The 24,149-nt window shown below is 49.6% G+C and overlaps 1 protein-coding gene across 2 annotated transcripts in view; it reads right to left on the reverse strand.

Annotated features, from left to right (window-relative positions):
• Positions 1-2,545: 2,545 nt before the first annotated feature.
• The window catches only part of FBXO10 (F-box protein 10), a 42,628-nt gene continuing 21,024 nt past the window's right edge, over positions 2,546-24,149 (reverse strand). The window contains exons 4-12 of one of the 2 annotated variants that reach the window (XM_027549683.1): positions 21,034-21,855; positions 19,131-19,280; positions 17,768-17,904; positions 12,582-12,652; positions 10,669-10,821; positions 9,391-9,660; positions 7,172-7,482; positions 5,897-6,075; positions 2,546-4,508 (exon numbers count right to left, since the gene is read on the reverse strand). In XM_027549683.1, coding sequence (XP_027405484.1) covers positions 4,334-4,508; positions 5,897-6,075; positions 7,172-7,482; positions 9,391-9,660; positions 10,669-10,821; positions 12,582-12,652; positions 17,768-17,904; positions 19,131-19,280; positions 21,034-21,855 — 2,268 coding nt within the window. In that variant the 3' untranslated portion in view covers positions 2,546-4,333. The remainder of the gene's footprint in view (positions 4,509-5,896; positions 6,076-7,171; positions 7,483-9,390; positions 9,661-10,668; positions 10,822-12,581; positions 12,653-17,767; positions 17,905-19,130; positions 19,281-21,033; positions 21,856-24,149) is intronic. The other variant, XM_027549684.1, reaches the window with a different exon arrangement.

A 24,149-nucleotide genomic window follows, 5' to 3' on the forward strand; every position in this document is an offset into this window, starting at 1 on the left:
AAGTCGCCGAGTCGTGTCCGACCCTCAGCGACCCCATGGACTGTAGCCTTCCAGGCTCCTCCGTCCATGGGATTTTCTCCGGGTAGGGAAACTACTGAGCCTTAACAGGCATCACCATTCAGAACACAGTTCCCTCTGGGGAGAGCAATCAAGATGGTGAAGTAGTACGATGTGAAGCTCACCTCCTCCCACTAATACATCAAAAATATACCCACATGTGGGATAGTTCTCACCAAACATCTATTGAGCCCTGGCAGAAGACCTCAGACCCCTGAAAGAGCAAGAAAATCTCCACGTAACAGTAGGATGAAAGAAAAGGGGGGAGGGGAAGGAATCCAGATTGTACCTGTGCTCTTGGAAGAAAGCTGTGAAAGAGGAAAGGTTCCCCCACCCTGAAGTCCCTTCACCAGCAGAGATCAGCCAGAATATAAAGGAGCTTCAGAGCCTCTGAGGAGAGCACAGCCATCAGTCTGCAGCTGCTAGAACAGATAAAGACCCGTATAGACGGTCAGTGCTATGGGTGTGCACTCCCCAGCCTGATAGGTGTCCACTGGAGTTCATGTCCACAGTCCGGGCGGGGGCTGGGTGCAGAAGCTTAGGCTTCGGAGATTAGACTCCATGAGAGGACCGAGGTGAACTTCGTGCAAACAGCCTGAAGGGGTTGGGGTCTGGTAGCACCGCACCTGAGGGTGTACTCAGAGGATGCCTGGGCCACCTTAGAGGGCAGGCACCATTGTGTGGGCAGTGAGTGAGGGGAGGAGCGAAACCCACTGTTACAGCCTTTATCACTGCATCAGCTCTCAGGCAGCAAGACACCATCCAAAAGAACAAGATCTGTCACCAACTTTGAAAGCTGCTGCCCCTTGGATGCAGGAGTCATCTCTAGTGGCTGACTCGGCCCTTTGGGTTCCAGGAGACATTTCTCCAAAGAAGAGATACAGATGGCCAATAGACATGTGAAAAGATGCTCAACATTGCTAATTACTAGGGAAATGCAGATTAAAGCTATGAGGTACCACCTCACACTGGTCAGTATTCCATTCCTCATAAAACTAAAAACAATTACCGTATGACCCAGCAATCCCATTCCTGGGCATATATCCAGACAAAACGAATCCAAAAAGATATGTGCACCCCTTTGTTCATAGCAGCACTATTCACGATAGCCAAGACATGGAAGCAACCTAAATGTCCAGTGACAGATGAATGGATCAAGATGTGCATATATACAATGGAATACTATTCAGCCATAAAAGAACAAAATGAGGCCATTTGCAGCCACATGAACGGACCTTGATTGAGATTATCAAGTGAAGTCAGAGAAAGACAAATACCCTAAGATATCACTTATATGTGGAATTTAAAATATGAAAAACGAAGGCTATAGGTCCCTCAGTCGTACCCAACTCTTTTCAACCCCATGGGCTGTAGCCCACCAGGTTCCGGTGTCCATGAATTCTCCATACAAGAGTAATGGAGTGGTTAGACATTCCCTTCTCCAGGGCATCTTCCTGACCCGGGGATCGAACCTGGGTCTCCTGAATTACAGGCAGATTCTTTATTGTCTGAGCCACAAGGGAAACACCTTATGACAAAACGAACCTATCTACAAAACAGAAACAGACTCATGGACATAAACTCTCAGCCATAAAAATAATGAAATTTTGCCATTTGTAACAAGGATGAATTTGGAGGGTATCATGCTTAGTGAAATAAGTCAGAGAAAGACAAATGCTCTATGATAGCACTTATATGTGGAACCTAAAAAATAAACTAGTGAATATAACAAGAAACATACTCTTAGATCTAGAGAACCAAGTAGTGGTTACCAGTGGGAGATGGTGAAGGACCGGGAAGCCTGGCGTGCTGCAGTCCATGGGGTCGCAGAGAGTCTGACATGACTGAGCGACTGAACAAGTGGGAGAGGGAAGGGGGAGAAAGGTAAGGGTAGGCGATTAAGAGGTACAAGCTACTATTAATAAACTACAAGGAGAATCAACTACAGGATATTGTACAGCACAGGGAATATAGCTACTATTCTATAAATGGGGCATAACCTTTAAAAATGATGAACCACTATGCTGTACACCTGAAACATACATCCACTACACCTCAGTTAAGAATATTTAAGAGAAAAATTCTAAAACTATCCTAAAAAGTCTTAATTAAAAGAGCACTTAAATACTAATTACTGGCTTTCTACCCAAGTTATGTGTAGATGCTAAATGAGTAAAACTGGGGAAAACGTGGTCATGGATCTGAAATCCCTTTGCAGGCCATTAGGTCATCCACACTAGGGACTTCACTGTTGCTCTTCAGAAAGCGCATGGGGCAGGCGGCCTGCACCACGGTCCCTGACCTGTGAGGACACAGACATTAAAACCTGGGATCCTGTGGGAACAAGCTGAATGGACATGATGGCCCTGGTCTCCCGCCTCCTTCAGTGGAAGCTGTGGTACCTCTGGGAGGCAGAAAGGTGATGGGCCTGCATCCAGTACTCAGGACCCCCAGTAGATACCCAGACCAAGGAAAGTACCCCCCAAAGTGCCTCTTAAAATATAGAACTTTATTTTGGTTGCTGAGATTTTCATAAGCACTTGGTTCACAGAAAAGTCATTTGTTACAAAATAATAAAAGGCAGCATTTTGTACAGCAACTCACATTGGGGCCACAGATAAGTGCAAAGAACAGTGCTGGGGAGTGGAGGGACCCACGCTCTTGTGCCCCAAGTCCTCAGGGAGGAGACTGAGCCCCCGACTCCCTCTAGCCACACCCTACCCGACCTGGGAGAACAGCACCAGGGGCCTGGCAGAACCTGCCTGGGACGCCAGCTGTGGGCGTACAACCATGACCTTACCAGGCTGGTGAGGCGCCGCATGAAAGGCCAGGTTGGCGGGGGAATGTTTAGGTTGAGCCGAGCCTGTCAGGCTCCCTTCCTTGAATAGTGGGTCTGAGACCGCCTGGCTCTGGAACCTTCACACATTCACAGTTGAGCTTAGCAGAGCCTTCCTGTCCCTCTCCTCAAGCTACTAACCCTCCCCGTACCCTGGGCTGGGGACACAGGCGGTGACCTTCATGGAGCTTACAGGTGAGTCAGTGGACAGGGATGGACCTGGGTAATTTCTAAGCAAGACAGAGTGTACCCTGTGGGGGCAGAGGAGGCTCAGAGGGCAGAGTGCTGCCATTCACATGGCGTGTTGAGCCTGGAAGGATGGGTGGGACCTGGGTGTGCATAGCTGGCGAGGAGGGCACGCCCAAAGGTAAGGAGTGTGTGAGCCAAGGCACAGAGTGGGAAACCACGGTAGGGTCTGTAAAGGCAGGTGGTCGGTCATCCATGAGAATGTGGACACAGATGGGGCCCCAAGCACCTCCATCTCCACCTGTCTGGCGCCCAGCAGGGGCGGCTGGTCTGGGTGTGCTTGTGGGATTCGAATCCTCCCTGTGCTGCAGGCACTGAGTCAACTATGTCCTCCTGAGTCTGGGGGCAACTAGAGGGTGGAGCAGTCAGGTGAGTCCTTGCACTGCGCAGCCCTCACCTGCACACCTAAGCACTTGAGGGAAGCCTTCTCCACACGCCCCTCCTGCTTTCCCAGTTGTCCCTGGGGCAGCCTGCCGAGAGAGGCTCCTTATCTCCAGCTCCTACTCCTTCAAGGTCCACATCCAAGAGAACTGTGTCCTTAGGAAACCGAACCTCCAGCCCCCTCACAGCAGAGTGGGTGCTGCAGTGTCCCTGGAGAGTCAAGGTGAGGGCTAGGAAAGGGGATGACTCGGGGGCTCTTTCCATCTCCCTGGAATCACTTCTGTCCCTTAAAAGTAAATTCGTTCTTCCCTGAGAAGATTCTGGGTTTGGTGTGTATAGTTCCCTGTAACTCAAACAGAAAACCCTGGCCAAGGTTTCAGAATCAATTTCCCCAACTCTTCATCATCTCTACAAGAGCTCGAGGGACTAGAAACCCACCAACTTCTGTTCCCTTTTTCTCCTTGAAAAATAATTCCATGGTTGGGGAACTAAGATCCTGCAAGCAGCACGCATGGCACAGCCAAAAATACCAACCAACCAAACCAACACAAAACCCAAGCTCCTTCCTGCTGTGGGCTGTGGAGCTAAAGGGCTTTGGAGGTGCCTTGTTCTCAGTCCCCAGAAGACTTGAGAGCCTGCTTTTCAGGGAGGAGGAGATAAGATGAGCAGGAGCCTTCACAAGTGCTACTTCTTCCCTCCGTGAAGGCTGCAACCTCTTGGCCCGGTAGGGCCCAAGCCTGACAGCAGGGTATGTGCCTGCTTCCTGGGGTCTTTGGACGCCCCCCAGCTGCCTCCTCCTGCAGCTCTCCATTCTTACAGGATGGTGCAGAAGATGCTGCGTTTGCTGTGGTAACCACCTTCCACATGGGCTGTGATTCTGGTTGCCATGGCTGTCACCTTCTGCCCACCATGGGCAGCGGAGGGGCCTCGGAGAGAGTTTTCAAGGTGAGGCCGTGCTGGTGGGTTCGCCAGGCGCCATGTATCAGACCTGAAGGGGCAAAATGAGAATGCAGTCTTTGAGGGTTTAGAGCATTTGCTGAATGTCCTGTACAACCTTACCTTTGGCTCAAGATCCAGGTGTTTAAATTGGGGTATAGGTTGTGTCTCCCTAGTTAAAGTGATAGCAAAAGGGGGTGGGACATGCATGAAGCTAAATCCAGTTCCAGCTCTGCCTTCAGTTCTGATGCAACCCTGGACAGGTTCCCTCTCGTCCTCTATTCCTCCATCTTTAAACAAGGATCTAGATAAGACCAGTGAGTTTCTCTTTTTTTCTTTCATTCCTCCAGGCCCAATTTTTTTTTCCCATTATGTATGACCATGAATGTTATGCAAGCTTTATTCATTCATTTACCTTTAGTTTTTGGCCATACCCTGTGGCATGTGGGGATCTTAGCTCCCTGACGAGGGATTGAATCTGCACCCCCTGCGTTGGAAGGCAGACTCTTAACCACTGAACTGCCAGAGAAGTCCCATACAAGCTTTATTAATCATCAGCAAAAATTAGAAGCTACCTAAATATTCCTCAGCTGATGAACAGATAAACCAAGTGGTGTGTTCATTAAGCGACAAAAAGAATGAATGACAGTTGTGACACCACAGGGGAATCCGGGATACACTGGGCTAAGTCTAAGAAGCTGGGCTCGAAAGACTACATGGTATATTATTTCTTTAGATGACATTCTGGAAAATACAAATCTACAGAGGGCAGAAACTGATGGGTTTCCTATCTCTTAAGCTTTTGTGGAGGTTATGAAGGGTTGGGGAAAATCAAATGATAGTGATGGTTTGATCAGGACTTTCTGACCTAAGTTACAAGGAATCACCTGTAATACATATCAAATCCTAAACTGCTTAAACCAGCAACATTGTCTTGTATTTTTATGATAATATTACAAGTAGGGCTGGCAAGGTGTGGGCAGTGTCAGAGGCTGGCTACTAAGGGGTGAGTAAAAGCCTGGGGGTATTTGTTCAAGGGGCAACAGTGGCCACAGCAATAAACACTCATGTGAGACCTCAGATATGCTACTAGGTCACAGGACCTTATTTTATCTTAAGTTGGTGCTACGGACTTTATTAAGTGGATTTTACTAAGGCTCAGAGATGCTGAGTAAATTGCCCAAGGTCACATAGCCAGTAGCTGGCAGAGGTGAGATTTGAAACCACATACCCAGACTCTTTGAAAGCTTATTCCCTCCTAGGGAGTCAGGCTCAGCTCCTCTGCCCAGGCCCAACACAAAGGTCAAGCACAGGCCTTTATCTGACCAGAGCTGAAAGCTGGCATGACTAGAGCAAGGGTTGCCACAATCACTAGGCCTGGCTTCCCCAGTGACCTCGCGGTGGTTCTAGAAGATTGGTTTAGGCACCCCATGCACTTACTTCTTGAAGACCAAGAACCTGTTGTTCTGTATAATGCATTCTTGGTTGTTTGAGCTCTGCTGGAAGATGGTCTTGTTGGTCCTGCCCTGGAAGATGGTGTTCTCCTGCACCAGGGCCTTGGCGTGGCCCTGCACTGCAATGCCGGAGGCCCGGAATGAATGGATTCGGTTCTTTATTACCTGGGAGAGGCAGCCAAAGCTTGTCACACCTCGGGGACTGGTGGGAAGCCAGGTGAATGAATCACCAATTATAAAACTGAGGGGTACAAGCACGCTAGGTAAGTCAGCACTGAGCCAAGGGAGCTCATGGAAAGGCTGTCGAGCAGCCAGAGAACCAGAGAAGGCTTCCTGGAAAAGGTGATGGATAAGCTGTAGGAGTTTCTCAGGCACAGAGCAGGGAGAGATGTTCCAGGAAGAAGGAACAATGTGAAAAGGGCCCTCAGACTGAGGAGGTGGAGCCGGAAGCAAGGGCCACTGATGGCCCAGCTGAGACGACAGTGAGCCCTCCTCTGCCTTCCCACAGTGCTTGGATGCACAGCCAAGGAGTTCTTTACTCCTTGCCGAAGTCAGGGACTCACGAAGCCACAAAGCCGAAAGGAGGCTCTGGGACTGTAATTTCACATGGGCAGGGACTGGGTCTGCTTGGCTCAACAATGAAACCCTAGCACCCAACTCAGTGCTTTGCTTAAAAGTGGAGCTCGGAGCTCAAGGTCCTGTGGGGAAGAAAACCAGGAAAAGGAGCAGACACAGCACTGAGGGAAGTGCCCTGGAGGCAGGGGTGGGCAGAGACGCCTCAGAAGCCAAAAAAGGGGCACCTCCCACAGCCTGCACCGCCAGGGAGGGCTTCCAGAAGACAGTGACAGCCAGTGGGGAGAAGGCTACTCTGGGTAATGGGACAGTGTTGCAAGGCCCCGGGGCAAGACAGGTCCTCAGTGAGATTAGTCCTCTAGGAGGAGAAAGCTGAAATAGCCCTGATCTTGACCTGAAGACCATGAAGATACCTCAGGGGGCACCCCCACCCCAGTTTCCTGCCAGTACCCCTCCTGTGTGAAGTGCCCCTTGTCTCTTGCAGGCAGGGTTTAGGTGGCACCCTTGCAGACTGCTGAGGGTTTATGGTTTTGTTTCTCAGTAGAGAGGGCAAGAGAGCCCCCCTAGGACTGGCATAGGCACGCACATGACACACACACACACGTGGCTCTCCTGGGACTGGTGTAGGCACGCATGTCTCACACTCACACACACACACACACACACACACACACACACACACACACACCTTTGTGTCAGACAAGGGCAGCAGCTGCAGCCCACTGCCCCGGTTGCCAATGATGTCATTTTCCATGACGGTGCTGTCACCCTTGGTGATGACGCCATGGCCTCTGTTGTCATAGATACCATTGCCCCGGAGCTCCACCTTGCACTGGGCCTCGATCTTGACCCCACTCTGGCGGTTGCAGGAGATGCTGTTGTTGGCCACACGGGTGAGCTGACTGCTTTGGGCCACAGTGATGCCCCTGACTCTGTTGGCGTGGATCACGTTGGTTACAATGTGCAGTGCCTCACTGCTCTGGATGTAGAGTCCTGAGGCTGTGGGGGGAGAGGAAGCACAGGGTGGCCCCAGGGTCACTGCTAACCAGACCAGGAGGAAAAGCCTTCTCAGAACTGTGCACCCAGGAAAGGAGGTAGGGAGGAGAGGGAGAGGCAGCCCTGGGGACTTGCATCTTCCAAGCTGGATAACAGAGCAGGAGGAAACCTAGGACCAGCAAGGAAACTCTGTTCCTTCTGAGCCAAGTGCTCAGTGAGGGGGACGGAGACACGCTGTGAAGAGGCGCCTGAGACTCAGCTGGTCCTCTGGCCCAGGCACTCATCCTGCACTGGAATGCCTCCTACAGTTGTCTCCCCCGACTGCCGTCTGTACCTCCTGGGACGGAGCGCTCACTACCTGATCAAGGCTGCCCATCCTGCCTCTGGACAGACAGACTCACCTGAGTGAAAATTCTGTTGCTTTTGTTCTGCTTCCCATTCTGAGCTAGAATCTGCCTCCCTATTGTCTGGGGAAATTTTCTTATTTCTGAAGAATTAAGAAATGTCTTACAGATACCATAGGGAAAAAAAAGCACAAGATCAGCAGGCTGAGAACCGCAGAACTGTGGTCAGGAAGAGGCAGCATGGCAGGCCGACCTGGGGTGGTGAGGACTCCCAGTGGTGACGTCTGCCGCAACCCCGCCAGGAGCGGGAGGCTCGGGCAGCAGGGGGAGGAGGCTGAGGGAGGGTGATGACCACAGGGTCTTGTGGAAGCAGTCTGGGTTGTAAGCCCTGCAGGTCTGAATTTTTTGGTGCCACCTGCCTGTTGCTTCTCTTGGCTTGGTTGAGAATCGCAAAAATAAATCAAGTGTTTTGAATTTACGTGGCTTTGCTTGTTGAACTGGACAGTGTGGCCACGGGAAGGAAACCCTGAACTGGGAGGGAACAGAACTCATTTTCCAGGTAAGTAAGTGGGCTGGGGCCACTGGCCCCCCATCTCCCTGCCTCGGCCACTCCCAGGGTGATGAGCTTCCTCAGGGCCCAGGGGCCTCTCTTTAACAAGCCTTCCTCCACCATTCCCCAGAGTGATTCTCATAATCAGCCAGGTGTGGGAGCTGTAGAGTTGGATGAATTCCACAATAATTTCTTTTCCCCATTCAACAAACATCAAACACCTACCATCCATTTTTATCAAGTTTAAGATAACATGGATTTTAAATATTCTTATTTTCTGTATCTCTAAGAAAGAAAAAAGAAAGTGAAGTCGCTCAGTCGTGTCCGACTCTTTGCGACCCCATGCTGTAGCCTACCAGGCTCCTCTGTCCATGGGATTTTCCAGGCAAGAATACTGGAGTGGGTTGCCATTTCCTTCTCCAGGAGATCTTCCTGACACAGGGACTGAACCCAGGTCTCCCGCATTGTAGGCAGACGCTTTACTGAGCCACCAGGGAAATCTAAAAAAAAATCACTGCCAATTAAACCATGATATGCCATCAACTGTAAGATGTATCTCATCAGAGATGTGAAAAAAATATGAAAAATGTGTCTCAGAATTGACTGAATGTATATGCCAGGTGTGGGACTGGTGCCAAGGGGCAGGGGGCACCAACAAGAGTGGGATTCAGTTCCTCGCCTCAAGTTCACTGCCTGTCAGAACTGATGAAACAGCCACAGAACGAACAGTCTCAGCCCCCGTGCTGGTGGGGCTGGGTGAGGGCCCAGGTGGAAGGAGGGAAGGATGGCAGGCGAGGTCTCTGAGGTCCGTGTTGTTTGGGACATGTGGATGGGAGAAAGGGAATTTCGGGCAAGAGAAAGGCGAGGGGTGTGGTGGGAGAAGAAGAGAATGGATTGAAGTCCAGGGGGTGGGGGTACCAGGTGAGTGGCTAAAGAAGTGGCTGATGAGGCTGAAGGGTCTCAGGGCAGGCCGAGCATGGGAGGCCTTGCGGCAGGGCTGTGGGGAGGGGTGCTCACCTCCGTTGTGGTTAACACTGTTGGACTCGACCAGAGCTATGGTGATGGGCCGGCGCAGCGGGTCGTCATCCTTCTCCAGCTCTGTCTCCCACAGGATGGCATCCCCGTCCTCACTGAAGTTCTCCTGGGCCCCGTGGCCGCCTGGGAATTCTCCGGAGCCATCCTTCTGGCTGAACACTGCCACTCCGTACAGGCCATTGTAGCTGACATGGTTGCTGGTGACGTGGGGCAGGCTGGACGCCATCATCCACACCCCACAGCCCTTATTAGCTGTAACAGTGAAAGGAGCTGGTCGTTAACGCTGCCAACAGGCAAGGCAGAACCCAGTATCTCAGGCAGGGAAGCAAAAAGGCACTGGCCTGGGAAACTGGGCCACTGATTGGTAAATGGCCTTGAACGAGTCACTTTAGGGCTTGGCTGCTGCAGGCTTCTCCTTCATACAAGGGGTAGTAACAGTCAGGTTAATCTCACAACTGTTGTCACTCCATGGGGTGTAAAAGTGCTCTGGGAACTGCCAAGGCCCCACTTCCAGATCGGAAACACACGAGCCCATGGTGACAGTGCCCAAAGGGCCCTCAGAACTCATCCAGCCCAACCACACCCTGCACGGAAATGCAGGGTTTGAGTCCCAGCCCTACCACTCCTTACCTGTGTGATCCTGAGCAGGTTACTAAACTTCTCTGTGCCTCAGTTTCCTCATCTTTAAAATGGGGTTACTAACTGTACCAACCTCAGAAGGGGTCCTGAGGATTAAATATGATAATGCACAGAAAGGGCCTAGTAAGAGTCCAGGACCTGAATGTAGGTTAGCTATTGTTATTATTAGAGATACAGTCCAGAAAGACTGAGGTGTGGCCCAAGGTCACAGAATGAATGAGAATAGTTTTCTTTCTATGATTACCCTATTTCTCCATTATATTTTTAGTTCTCTGGATCAAAAGAAAGAGCAAGAGGGATTAGATGTTCATGTATCAGAAATCAGATGGCCCTGTCCTTACATAAGATCCACTCCTGCCCTTGGTTGTTTTAAGTGGGGATTAAAGCTCTCTGCTTTGCTGACCCCATGGGGTCAACCTGGATTAGAAGGTGATTTATGAAAGGCTCATGCCTTCTGAGAGGGGCTGTGACCTGAGATACAGGCTGGTTAAGATGAGGTACTGGAGGCCCAGGGAACAGCAGTGACTCTCTTAGGACCTACAAGTTGGAGGTGGAACCTGTGCTTCCTGCCTTCAGGCTGCACTGGCCCCCAAACCTGTCCCCAAGGAGAGCGGCTCTCACCGTAGATGGTGTTTCCTTCTAGCAGGCCTTTGCCTTCATCCCCCACAACCACACCATCCGAGTAGCCAAAGCAGATGAGGTTGCTCCTGAGGATGGGGACCCCTCCTCGGCGGATGTCCACACCTCCCCACTGATTCTCTCGGATGACATTTTCTATGGAAAGAGGTGGAAAAGAGGGTCACAGGCCTCCTACAGTGCTGCCATGGGGACTTGAACAGCTGACAGAAAACAAGTCCGGACAAGGATGCTGAGGCCTGCCCCTCTCAGGAGGCAGCACCCAGAATCTTGTCTGCTGTGTGGCTTCCCAAGGACGTGTCTGCTGTCTGCTTTCCCCAAGGGCAAGGTTTGTGTCTGCCTTGTGGTTTCCTGTATCCCCAGAACCCACTGCATCTAGCGGCCTGGAGGACTGATAACTAAGAACAGGCTGGCTTTAGCATCCTCGGACCAAGGCCAGGCAGGGCTGTCTGTCCTGGGGGACTGTCCTCGGGAGCACTGACGCAGAATCCAGCCACCCCTCACAGGCCTGGGGAGGTGCGAGCCTGTCCTTCTCAGCCTCAGTTCTGGACTGACCACAGCCCTCCTCTCCCCTCCACCATGTCTCTGGGAGGGGGCGGGCTGAAGGGCCACCAGTGAGAAGGGGTGTCCTGGGACACTGCTGCCGCAGCACCAGGATGAGGCAGACTCTCAGCCTCTTGCGACAGGACTGCAATGGTTCAGGAGGCCCTGTGTGACCAGCTCCTGCCTGCCTCTGGGACCCCATCTCATACTCCTTGCCCCTTGCTCACCACACTGCAGCCAAAGGGGCAACCTCTGTGCTCCTCAGGCCTGCCAAGTCTGTTCCCACAGGTGGCCCCATTTGGAATCCTGGTTCTTTCCTGAGTTCCTTGCCATCCTCCAGCTTCTGGTTTACATGTCACTTTTTTGGAAGGCCTGCATTGACCACACAGTCCTAAATACCCAGTTTGTCTATCGCCCTATTTTAATTATCTGTAGAGGAAATTCCCTGGCAGCCAAATGGTTAGGACTTGGTGCTTTCACTGCCAGGGCCAAAGTTTCATCCCTGATTGGGGAACTAAGATCCTGAAGCTGTGCGGTGTGGCCAAAAAACAAAAATATGTATCACCCTCAGAGATGACTCTTCTTGAAAAAAAAAAATACATGCTTTTGTTATTTTCGCCTCCTGAAATGTCAGTTCCTGACAGCAGAAATTATCTGTTTTCTTCACTGTTGTATCCCCAGCTCTTGCATACACCGTGTGCTCAAAACATGTCCGATAAATGACGAAAGGCGGGATTCAGTCAAGAGGAGTTACTGGCCCAGTGTTTGCTGGATCCCCTTAATGTCCTAGGTATGGCTATGCTCTGTGCTGAGGCTACACTGACGTACCAGATGGACATGATCCTTGCCTTACAGAACACAGCAAAGGAGGCTGTCATTAAATGGATCATAAGAAATTAAGTACAATGTCCTACAGAGCAGGCCTACATGGTGGACTAAGTGAGTGGATGTACAATGGGAGCTCAGGGCAGGCTTCCCCCAGGAAGAGACAATTGGGGTGAGGCTCAGAGAATGACAGGAGTTGGCCAGGCAGAGGGGGAATGGGGATGGATTGCCAGAGCAGGAACAAGCCTGTAGAGTCCAGAGAAGGGGTTCAGTTTGTGTGGTGTGAATATTTCTGACAGTGTTCTGTGAGCCACCCACTCAGATCCTGTAAGCACCAGGCCTGGCAAAGAACGGACGCAACCTCCCTGCCTGGTAAGCACGGCTAGGGTGTGGAACCTATGTCCTCGAGCGCTGGTCACCATCAGGAGGCCAGTCTGTCCAGGAGAAGGACTGGGTGGGTGGGAAGCTGGGGACGTTGGCTGGGTTGTGGTTGCCTGGCTGGTTACAGCTGCAGGCAGTCTCATGCCTACCTGTGATGAGGCCTCTGCCATTCTCGTTCACAGCGATGCCGGCTGCGTGGCCCTTGAAAATGTGGTTCCGGCTAAAATGAAAGAAGACAAAATGTGAGACCAGACCAACATCATGCCTCAAAGACAATGCCCATCCAAGGTGCCTACCCTCTTTGTGGGCTTCCCAGATGGCTCAGGTCCACTGGGATATGGAGCACCTCTTTGAGGCCCAGAAGCCAGGCAGAAAGCAATCACCAGTTACACGGCCCCCAAACCACCTGCAACTGTGCCACAGAAACAGATATCCCTGTCTCTGCAGCCTCTCTGGACTGCTAGCCACACTCAAGCACCATTTTATTTGTATGATCGTTGTTGTACAGTATTATATCATTTGAAGGTGTACAACACAGTAATTCACAATTTTTTAAGGTTATACTTCATTTGCAGATATTATAAAAATTGACTATATTCCTGATGTACAATATATCCTTGTAGCTTATTCTATACATAATACTTCATACCTTTTATACCTCTTAATCACCTACCCCTAATTGCCCCTCTCTGCTTCCCTCTCCCTACTGGTGACCACTAGTTTGTTCTCTATATCTGACTCTGCTTTTTTATTATACTCACTAGTTTGTTGTATTTTTTAGACTCCATGTATAAGCGATATCATACAGTATTTCTTTCACTGACCTATCTCACTTGGCATAACGGAAGATCTAAGAAAGCATGCTCTTGACTCAAGAGACACACATGGCCCTACTGCCATGGAAAGTCCTCGAGAATGAGCTCCCTAGAATAAGACACCTGAGTGTGTTAAAGGACCTGCATTGCTCCCGTCTCTCAACTCTGGTTGCCTGCCTGTAAATACAGAGCCACTCAGACACTGGCAGAACTGGGTTATTTCTGGAGGATACGCATTTGCTGATTGGTATTTTTACTAACAGGAATACTGTGATCTCCTTCTATACTGGAGAAGCACCTGCCCCCTCTCTTAGGAGGTGCCCTCCTACTTCCTACCATGCAGCTGAGGGATTTAGATCCAAATACACAACTAGCTGTTCAGAGCCTGACACAGAGCCTGGCTCCTCTCACAGAACCTCACTGATCAGGAGTTGGCTGATAAGTCTTCCCATCACTAGGGCAAGGTCCAAAGCGTTTACCATATGTTACTGTTGTTTAGTTGTTGAGTCGTGTCTGACTCTTTTGTGACCCCATAGATTGTGGCCTGCCAGGCTCCTTTGTCCAGGGATTTCCCAGGCAAGAATACTGGAGTGGGTTGCCATTTCCTTCTCCAGGGGAATCTTCCTGACCCACAGATCGAACCCACGTCTCCTGCTTGGCAGACAGATTCTTTACCACTGAGCCACCACCAGGGAAGCCTGTACTTCCTTGTGGGGAAGCCAAATGCCAACTGTGTGTACATTATGCATTTGGAATTGAATAAGTGAAATTGTCTGTTAAAAAACATCCTTTTGTTTTTACTCAGATGCGAAGCAACTGCTTTGATGTGATTATAATTCCATCAACTGATGGTTACTCTGGGCTTCTAGAATTCAGAATCAGATGCAGTCCATGGGCTCAGGCAAACCTCATTCATATTTCTGAGAGCTGCACCATGGAAGCAAATTCATGAGTGTTATACCTTTAACACAAATCTCACTTTCATAGAGAATCCATGGCCACTTGAAGAAACATGTGTGTGCACATAGGGTAGGCAGAACAAAGATAAAAGAGACATCAGAGGGATGGTATGGGGAGGGAGGAGAGAGGAGGGTTCACAATGGGGAACACATGTATACCTGTGGCGGATTCATTTCGATATTTGGCAAAACCAGTACAATATTGTAAAGTTTAAAAATAAAATTAAATTGGAAAAAAAAAAAAGAGAGACATCAGAAAACATGAGGAAAAGGGGACAGAGCATTGTTCCAAGAACCAAGGGTGGGATATTAACACAGTTTGAGTCCTGTGCTTCCTTGCAGCCAAGGCAAAAAACAAACAAAAACAAAAAACCATAGGTTATGTAACTCTTACCAGCAAAAAAATATGCTCAATGGCTTGCCTTATTGAGGTCACATCACGGACCTTGAAATTCAGGGACCTCCCACAAATCCCTGTCCTCCATCACAAAGAAACATAAAGGAAAAAAGCACAACCAAATTCTCTCAAAGCGACTGTTTTATTCAAAAGATACTTTTTATTGAAGTGTATTTGATTTATAATGTTGTGCCAATCTCTGCTGTATAGCAAAGTGACTTACTTATACACATACAGACGTTCTTTTTCATACTCTTTCTCATGATAGTTCATCACAGGATAGGATATTGAATATGGTTCCCTGTGCTGTACAGTAGGACCTTGTCGTTTATTCATCCTGCATATAGTAGTTTACATCTAAACCCAGAATTTGTTTTGTGGGGGGAGGCTTTTGGCTTGTGGGATCTTTTTCCCCAACCAGGGGGAACAAAGGCCCTCAGCAGTAAGAGCATGGAGTCTTAACCCCTGGATCACCAGAGAATTCCCTCAAAGGGACTGTTTTAAAAAGCCAAAAATAAAATAAAATAACAACAATGAAAAAGCCAAGACACTGATATGGTTGTAATATTCCTTGCTCGAAACCCTTCAACAGCTCCCCAGCACCCACAAGGTTTGGGTATATGGCTGCAGTAAGTAATTACCAAAAACTTAGTGGTTTAGAACAGCACGAGTTTATTATCTTCCGGTTTAGGAGGTCAGAAGTCCAAAATGGGTCTGACAGGGCTAAATCAAGGTGCCAGTAGACCCGCCTTTTTTCTGGAGACTCGGAAAGCATCTGTTTCTGACCTTTCCAGCTCCTAGAGGCGGCCCAGGCTTCCTGGTCCGTGGCCTCATTCCTCTGGCCTTGCCTCTGTTGACACATTTCCTTCTCTGACTCTCCTGCTTCCCTCTTCTAAGGACCCTGTGATTACACTGGGCCCACCTGGATCACCCAGGGTACTCTCCCCATCTCAGCACCCTTATCACATCTGCACAGTCTCTTCTGCCTTGTAGGCAATCTATGCACAGGTTCCAAGGATTAGAAAATGGATAGATTTGGGGGCCATTATTCTAGCTACCACACGTGGTATTCGAGTTCCTCCATGTTCCAGCATCAACCCCACTTTGTAGGCTGACCTTATGCCCAGACATACCACACTTTTCCCACCACTTTCCCAGGTCATACTCCAAATTTCACTGCCCCAGGCTTGTAATGCCTTTCTGAGGCCAAAAAATCCTATTTGTCCTTCAGTAAAAAGTAAAGTGTTAGTCGCTTAGTCACATCCAACTCTTTGCAACCCCATGGACTGTAGCCTGCCAGGCTCTTCTGTCCATGGAATTTTCCAGGTAGGAATACTGGAGTGGGTTGCCATTCCCAGGGCATCTTCCTGACCCAGGGATTGAACCTGGGTCTCCTGCATTGCAGGCAGATTCTTTACCATCTGAGCACTGCTCAAATGTCAGCACCCCACATGCCCTGTCCTGACTCACTCAGCTGCAATCATGACTGGTTTCCTTCTGCACTTGCATGAAGACGTATAAAAATGCTCACTTTAGTGGGTCCTTCCCTTACAGCTCCCATCTGCAGAATGACACCAAACACTTCACAGAGCAGAGACTGTTCATACATCCTTTATACTGCTAACCCCCTTAGATGGAGTAAACACCTAAATGTGTGTTTAATGAATAATATGCACACATGCAAACCCATACTCTTATCTTAAGGCAATAATGTAAAAGATGGGAAAACAGCTCCATAATCATGTGATCACTAATTGTTTTTAGTAAGCTGCCTATTGGAGAAGGAAATGGCAACCCACTCCAGTATTCTTGCCTGGGAAATCCCATGGACAGAGGAGCCTGGTGGGCTACAGTCCATGGGGTCGCAAAAGAGTCGGACATAACTTAGTGACTAAACAACAAACAAAACCAAGCTGCCTACAATAGTGAAAAAATAGAAGCCTAACAGTAATAGGACTGGTTCAAAAATGAGGAATGTTCTGAAACTGACCAAAGTGATAAATATAAGATCCTTCAACAACATGGAAAAGTACACACAGGATAATGCAGGGGAAAACTCTCAGACTATATTTGCTGCACAGTAATTCCAGTTATTTTTGTAAAGCGCAGACATAACATGTGAGTCTTCCACTCAAAACCTTTAGTGATCCCCCCTTATCTAGACAGAATAAACTCCACCTTTCCCACTGGACTACATAAAGCCTTCCTCATCTGGCCCAAGGCTTTCTAGCACACTTCCCGGCAGAGATGGACTGCCACGGGGATATAAACACTCAGGCTGCAGTGACCACAGGACCCAAGATGATCTGGGACAGTCCCAACTTGAGATGTTTTACAGCAATGTCACAACTTGTGTGAGACTTTTTCTCAAGCCCCAGAGGACTGTGTGCTCCCTGACTCTGCTATGTTCACCTGCCTCTGCTCACACCACTTCCTTCTCTAGGAGTGTCTACTCCCCAGTTCCATGAGAGGCCAAGTCCTACCCGTATTTCAAAGTCTTAACCCCAATGCCAGCTCCCAAATGAGGCTCCCCACAGTCCCCTCATCAGAATAACTCCCCCTCTCGGTACCACTTTGACAGCATTTATCACAGCCTGCACCACATGATGGGTGGGAGGGCAGATCCGCAGCCCCACTACCTACAGCTTATACCAGTGATGGATCACGGCATGCTTCCGTGCTGAGGTCAGATGTAGCCTCCAATCTTAATACAGCATCCCAGGTAGCCACTAACAACCGATCAGAGTTGTCAAGTGAGTTGAAACCTCTATGCCAGTCCTATCTTAGCATTATTTCTGGACACACATGTCTTCCTCCAGACTAGAGTAAGCTCCAAGGGAGCAGAGTCTACCTGGTTTACCTTTGTTATCATTATTAGAAGTGCCCAATAATGCCTGCTGAATAGAATGGCCCCACATAATTAACTGGAAGGGAACACAGACACAAAAGCACAGAATACAGATAATATAACACAGAAGGCTGTGTTACTGAGGTGGGATTGTGAGTGAAGCCTGTCTCTTCTCTGCTTGCATGTATACAGTTGCTTTAGTAAACAAAAATGGTTTCAAATGAAGCAAAGACAGGAAGCAGGGAAGCAGCGATGAAAGAGGAAGAAAGGGACCATGGGTGAGCAGGATGGTCTGAGTACAGAGGCACATACATACCTCACAACTGGATTTCCGTGGTACAGGATGTAAATGCCAGCCTCCTTGTTTGAAAAGATTTGATTGTTCCGGATGATGCCTTTCCCATTGCCAAGGACAACAATGCCGGACCGAAGGCCGTGGTGGATCTGGTTACACTGCAGGTGAACAGGAGATACCACAGAAGGCAGATCAGACATGCCGGTGAGCAGCAGAGGGCTCAGTGCTGCCCCACAGCAGGGCCAGGATGCGTCAGCAGAGGAAAACACGTCACTGCAGGATCCCAAGCACAAAACAAAGTGAATGGACCGGGCGTGGCCCTGCCCTCTCTGCACAGGTGCACACATGGATACCTGTCAGAGAGACTCCCGAGAGAGGAGTCTACCCCACCCAGACTCTTGGGATGTATTAATAGTTACATCCTGACACTTAATGCTGAGGGCTCTTGCCTTCATCTACAATGCACAGTACTGAAAATTTCTGAGCCTCCAAAGAGCATGATCATTATCAAGGCCACATTACCCCAGGGCCCCGGGGGCGGAGCCCCAATATGTGGGAACACTGACTAAGCACAGGCCTCAGGGACCACCCAGGGAAGGGAGGGGGACTGTGGAAGGTGTAGCCCCAGGGAGCTTAGGTTTCCCATGAGGCAGGAGGCCACCAGAAGGTATACGAGCTACAAGGACCTTTGGAGGTATTTCTGCCAAACTCCTCTGAGCAAACGGGGAAAGAGGCCCAGGGTCACACAGTACATTTGTGGCAGAGCCGGATCTGAAACCTAGCTTTTCTGTTTCCCAGTTAGTTGCCTTTTGCATGGTGGTTAAAATCTTAGGTTATAATAAATTATAATTGTTTCACTCTTCTAATTTACACCCTAAATACAATCATATATTTAAACCAAGAAGCTAGCTGTTTCTTTTCCAAAACTATTTCACAAAAACAAAGTTCAAGTTTGCTTTAAAGTGTTTCCTGCTGCAGGAGCTCCTATTCTTACTGGTTTCCAGATTTTCCCCTGAAGGATTTGGCAGACTCACCAGGGTAACCAAGTGTTTTTCAGGGCAGACATCATATCTTTATTTTTACTGAACTCAAAACCCACAAGAGCATATCAGAGCTGTAGGAAGGAAGGCCCTGTGAACTTCCCTGTCTGCTGGGTCCTCATCCTTGCTGGGGGAAGACTTCAGGGATGTGATTTATCCAAAGTCACCTTCAACACATGGAGGAAGAGACCAGAGTCACTAGGACCCACAGAGGAAAGGACAGGAATGACTTAAAAGCAGGAAGCAACAGGAATTTAAAATGGTAGCATTTGCTTAGACATCCTAGAAAAGGTTTCTGAGAACTATGAGCCACCCTGCAAGGGGCACCAAGACGGAGGAAGTACCAGAATGAGAGGGTTGGACTTCTTCCGGATGTCCACGCCGGCCTCCGCATTGTGGCAGATGTTGTTGCCAGCAATCAGGCCTCCACCCTCCAACCGAAGAAAGATGCCCGATGCTCTGCAGTGGTGAATGTGGTTCCTGAGCATGATGATCTAGGCAGAGAAGAAACAGCCATTCATTTTCTGGTCACAAAGGCTATTTTTTAAAACCTGCTCAGGGGGCACCTGAGTTTCCTCCTTCCTGTCTGGTCTGTGCAGATCTGCCTGACTCCAGCTCAGTGGCTCTCACCATGAGCTCACAAGGAGGGAGCATCTCGACACCCTTTCCGGTTTGGACCTGCAGCCTCTGTACCAACCTCATACCTGTCCTTCACTAAACCCTGGATGGAAGCTTGGCCCTGGGCTCCACATCCCCAGCCTCAGAGCAGGATGGAAGTGATGCTTAGATGAGATAGGATTAGGCAGGCTGCTAACTCCACGTGAAGAGTTCCCCAGAGGTCTGAGGGCACAGCTACTTTAAACGGAACCAAGTGCCAATCCCATAGGCACTTCTGCTGGACTTCACCTGCCTAAGGAAGTGCTAGAGGGTAAGGTAACTCACAGGCGCTCCTTGCCCACCTTCCCTTTGGCTTTTTACTTGTAAGACAAATACCCATTCTTGCCCACTCTGCATCTCTCTTAATGTATTATCTTGGGGTGGAAAACCCACTGGAATTCCAAACTAAGAGACAGTTAGAAACGTTGGTATAGGGATAGGGAAGACACCATAAGCCGGCACACAGCTTATTAAGAGGGCGTACTGCCACTTACACTTTCTTTTTATATTTAATAATTATATAAAAACTTAAAATGTATGTTTTTTTAAAAACTGTGTATTCATAATACAATATAGTATGTGAAGGCAAATTGTGTACTAACAATAAACAATATATTACATTAGAGTTAAGTCCTGGGAGGGGTAAAGTGTAATGCAAGTACAATTTCAAGGAGATGCTTTCTGCTTATAATGGAGAAAGTTAGAAAGAGTATTGCTCCCACAAGAAGAATCTCTGAATCCATGAGAGCTGAGGTTGCAGGACCACCAACGAGCCTGGAACCTAAGGGAAAAAGGCACCTCCAAGGACATGAGATGGGACTACCTGCTTGTTTGAAAAGACACAGGTGCCATGCTAGCCAGAAAGAAAAGTTTGGGTAACTGTTTTCACAACTTGTTAAAAGCCAAGTGTGAATCAGTAAGAGCACAGAAGCCCCGGGAGAAGCTGCATCTATTCACTTCTCCACAGACCATGCCAGCTGCTCATGGAGAAAGGCTGAGGGCCAGACAAGAGGCCAGAGATGCCTCCCTTCTGCTGGGCACTTGGTGGGAAAGAACAGTCACTTTGGAAAAAGCACTAAGCCCCTCTTGGATTTCCCCCCTAATTTTCCCAGAGAACAAGCTTCAAGCAGTTGGGTGAAGAGCTGCAAACCCCGTGGCTCTCATGGGGTGGGGGTGGGGGGGTGGAAGACAGAAAAACAATAAACCCTTTATCCCTCAGGGATGTGGGAAGAAAATGTTTTGGTATTGAGGGTTAGAATTCCCCTCCTAGTGCATGAGGTGAGGCAGGACCACTGCAGAGGGCCCACTGCCAAGGTCCTAAACCCATGGACACACCTACCCAAGACTAAGGATGAATGCGGATACCAGAAACTCCTTACCAGGACAGCTCTGCCTCATTCAAGTCAGATGATGGACATGAGGCAAGTGTGTATTATAAGCTTAAGAGATGATGACTTTTTAGAAAATACAGACTAGCTCTATCCAAGCCCTCCAGCATACAACCACTGAAGCCCTCTCACCACTCAAAAATCATGTTCCTGGTGACCCAGTGAGGCCTCATGGGTCTGCACAGTAAGCCTATGACAGCACCTTGCTATTATGTATACACCGCACCGCGTAAGTCAGGTTCCGGAAGATGTTTCCTTCCATCTTGGCTCGGCCATAAGAGCAAACAAAGACACCTCCCTTGCCGTCCCGGAAGAGGCACTTGCGGATGAGGCAGCCCTGCACGGAGCTGGCCAGTGCCATGGCCTCCCTGTCCTTCTGCAGCTCCTGCTGCAGGGAGTTCAGCACCAGGCAGCTGGGCAGCTGGATGGAGGCTCCAGGCAGCGGTGGGCCCAAAAAAGAGCCCCCCAGGACTGGCCGTGGGCCCTGCACTTGGTAGGACAGTCTGTACGTGAGCTGGTCCTCGTCCTCGTCCTCACCACTGGGACTCAGGCCTCCATCGCTGCTGTCTGGGGTCCGGGCCACCCTTTCCCCATTGCTGCCCACCTCTGCATCCTGTGAGCCAGCCCTGGGGGAGCCGGTGGTTGGGCTAGTGGGGCTCTGGCTGCCTTCAATGACAATGCCACAGGTCCTTGGGCTCCAGGCCTGGTCCCTGCTCTCCAGGTCAAGGGACATTAAAGAGTCCGAGTCCTCGGTGGGGAGCACGCCAGGAGAGGACCTGATGAGCCCTAAGAGGTGCGTGTAGGCCCAGTTGTTCTCTGAGGATGGGTGGCCCTCGACAGTCACCGAGTTGTTTTCACTGCCCACGAATTCACAGTTTTCCAGGACACACAGGGGCACGTTGTGCAGAAAGACATGAGTGTTCTTGAAGGAGCAAAACTTCACTTGGCAGGTGCCTGGGCCGTGGACCTGGATGTGCCCATTCTCGAAGTTGCAGTTGTCAAACTGGACGTGACCTGAAGTTGTCTGGGAGATGAGAGAGCGAGAGACAGTGTGTGTAACAGGGATAAGATCTGTTTTGCTTGTCAGAGCTCTGTCTGCTCCAGAGGGGGTGGCACCTCAAGAGGCCTTCTGTCCTGCTGGTCACGTTCCCTTCCCCACAGGGTGCATGTCTGCCAGCCCCGGAGGAACTGGGAGCTGCTCTGCATGAAGGAAGCTGCCTGCCCTTCTCTCCCTCCAGTCCCAAAGGGCGGGGGCAAGAGTGGAGATGGAGAACGGCAGAGAAGTTCACTCTGCAGCAGGGCCCTTCCCCAACTCCCCAAATCTCAAATAAATGCTACCAATGCTCATGAAGCACTTAGAATAAGGAGTGTGGGGGTGACCTGCAGAAGGGGGAAGATGCTGAATGCTCAGAGGGATGGGGGAAATGGAATTGACACATGTTAATACTGGAGATGAACCAGGAAACTATCACTCTAGGGATGATTAGAAATGATGGGGAAGCTTCCAATTTCTACAGACCCAGGAGCTGGCTGGGATGCAAGCCCAACTTTACCAAGCCCTCTGATGGGTAAGGGTCCCACGTGGTGCCTCAGTTTCACAGAGACTGTGTCCCATCACGTGGCACTTCTCTGGGTCTCACCCTCCAAAGCACTCTCCCTTCACTGTCATCCTCCCTTGGCCCTGCAAGCCAGCCTCCCCTGAGCCTGTGGACTGCAGCTCATCAGAGGCCAGCCTAGTGTCTGGACTCAGGATGGAGCCGGCGAAGTGGGAGGGCTGACAGAGGCCAAGGTGGCCAGGAGGGGCTGTGCCAGCAGTGGGAGGCCCCGACACAGGTGTTGGGAGTCTGCGTGGGAACTAAAGCTGGTGCACAACTAGAGCTGGAGACAGCAGGCTTGCCACAGCCCGCAGCACAGAGGCTAAAGAGCGCGGGGCTCTGAGGTCTGGCCGCAGGGCCCAGCTCCCAGCTCTGCCTCTCCCAAGGGTGTAACCTCAGGCCGACATGTCACTGCTCCAAGCCTCAGTTTCTCTGTCTACAGTACAGGGCTCACAAGCTAACAAAGCACCAGGCATGGAGCCAGGCACAAAGATGGCATGTGAGAAAAGCCAGCTATTATCACCATGGAGAGCAGAGTCCTCTGGGGCAGGGGAGTGCTGAGCCCCACAGCGCAACTTACTTGAGCCCTCAGCTCTGCAGGCCTGACAGTGAGGCCTGGCTGCTCTGTATTTCTGAAGAAGAACTGTTTCTGGATTTCACACCAAGTTCCATGAGATATATTTGAACCATAAAAGGAGGGAGTGTCCCATGATCCTGTTCAGTAATCCTTGGACAATTTTACATTCTCCAGCAGTGATCTCCCTTGAGAGCTTGTTCCAGAACTTAACTCCCCTAAACCTGTTAGTTCTTCCCTAGGGCTAACCTAACTTTTTCTTGATGCAATTTAAGTCTATTTTCTCTTACTTGGTCCTCTCTGTAGAAAAACACTGGCTCTCTAGAGATGCAAAGCCACTGCCAGGGTTCTCCTCAAAAGTCATATAAAACAGCTGTGAAATCACCCTGGCCTTGGCATTTTTTCAGGCAGGGTGATTCTGGCCCCTTGTCCTGTTGTTAGTTAAAAGACAATCATGGACTGAGCACTAATATATGCCAAGCCCTGAGGCAGGAAGTGGGCTGAGCTACAAAGACATCTATGGCCAAGACCTACCCCTTGAAGATCTGTGGCTACATTGATGAGGGGGAAGCAGAGGCTGAAATGAACATCTTACTCCAAGAATAAATGTCTATGAAATGTGAAGGGTATGGAAATGAACGATTCTTCTGGGTCTGTAGATCAGCAGTGGAAGACCTCATCAGTCCTTCTGAAATCTTCTAGGTCTAATTAGCAAGCAGCCTTTCAAGCTTCAAGGAAGACAGTACAATGTAATTTCAAAAGTGCTTAGGCTCAAAGGCCTAGATTTGAGGTCTAACCTAATTACCACTTGAGAAAGTTATTCAGTGTCTCTGAGCCTCAGTGCCCCTCATCTGCAGAATGGGGACACATCTCCTCTGTCTACCACAAGATTGTTGTGAGACCACTGATGCAAAGTCACCTATATTATGATTACAGGTTTTGAACCCTAGTTCTGTCCCTTACAAAGTCTGAGACCCTTGCTGAGGCTCTGTTCGCTTGTCTATAAAGCCAGCTGACACTACCCATCTTAATCATGCTGTAAGGACATGCCTGGCACCCAGTAAGTGCATCGTAAATGACCGGTGGCACAAATATCATTATGAACCTGACAGATAATCTGGTTGTTACCGGTAGAATAGTGGTGGTGTA

Source organism: Bos indicus x Bos taurus, chromosome 8, assembly GCF_003369695.1.
Source record: "Bos indicus x Bos taurus breed Angus x Brahman F1 hybrid chromosome 8, Bos_hybrid_MaternalHap_v2.0, whole genome shotgun sequence".
Taxonomy (NCBI): Eukaryota; Metazoa; Chordata; class Mammalia; order Artiodactyla; family Bovidae; genus Bos; species Bos indicus x Bos taurus.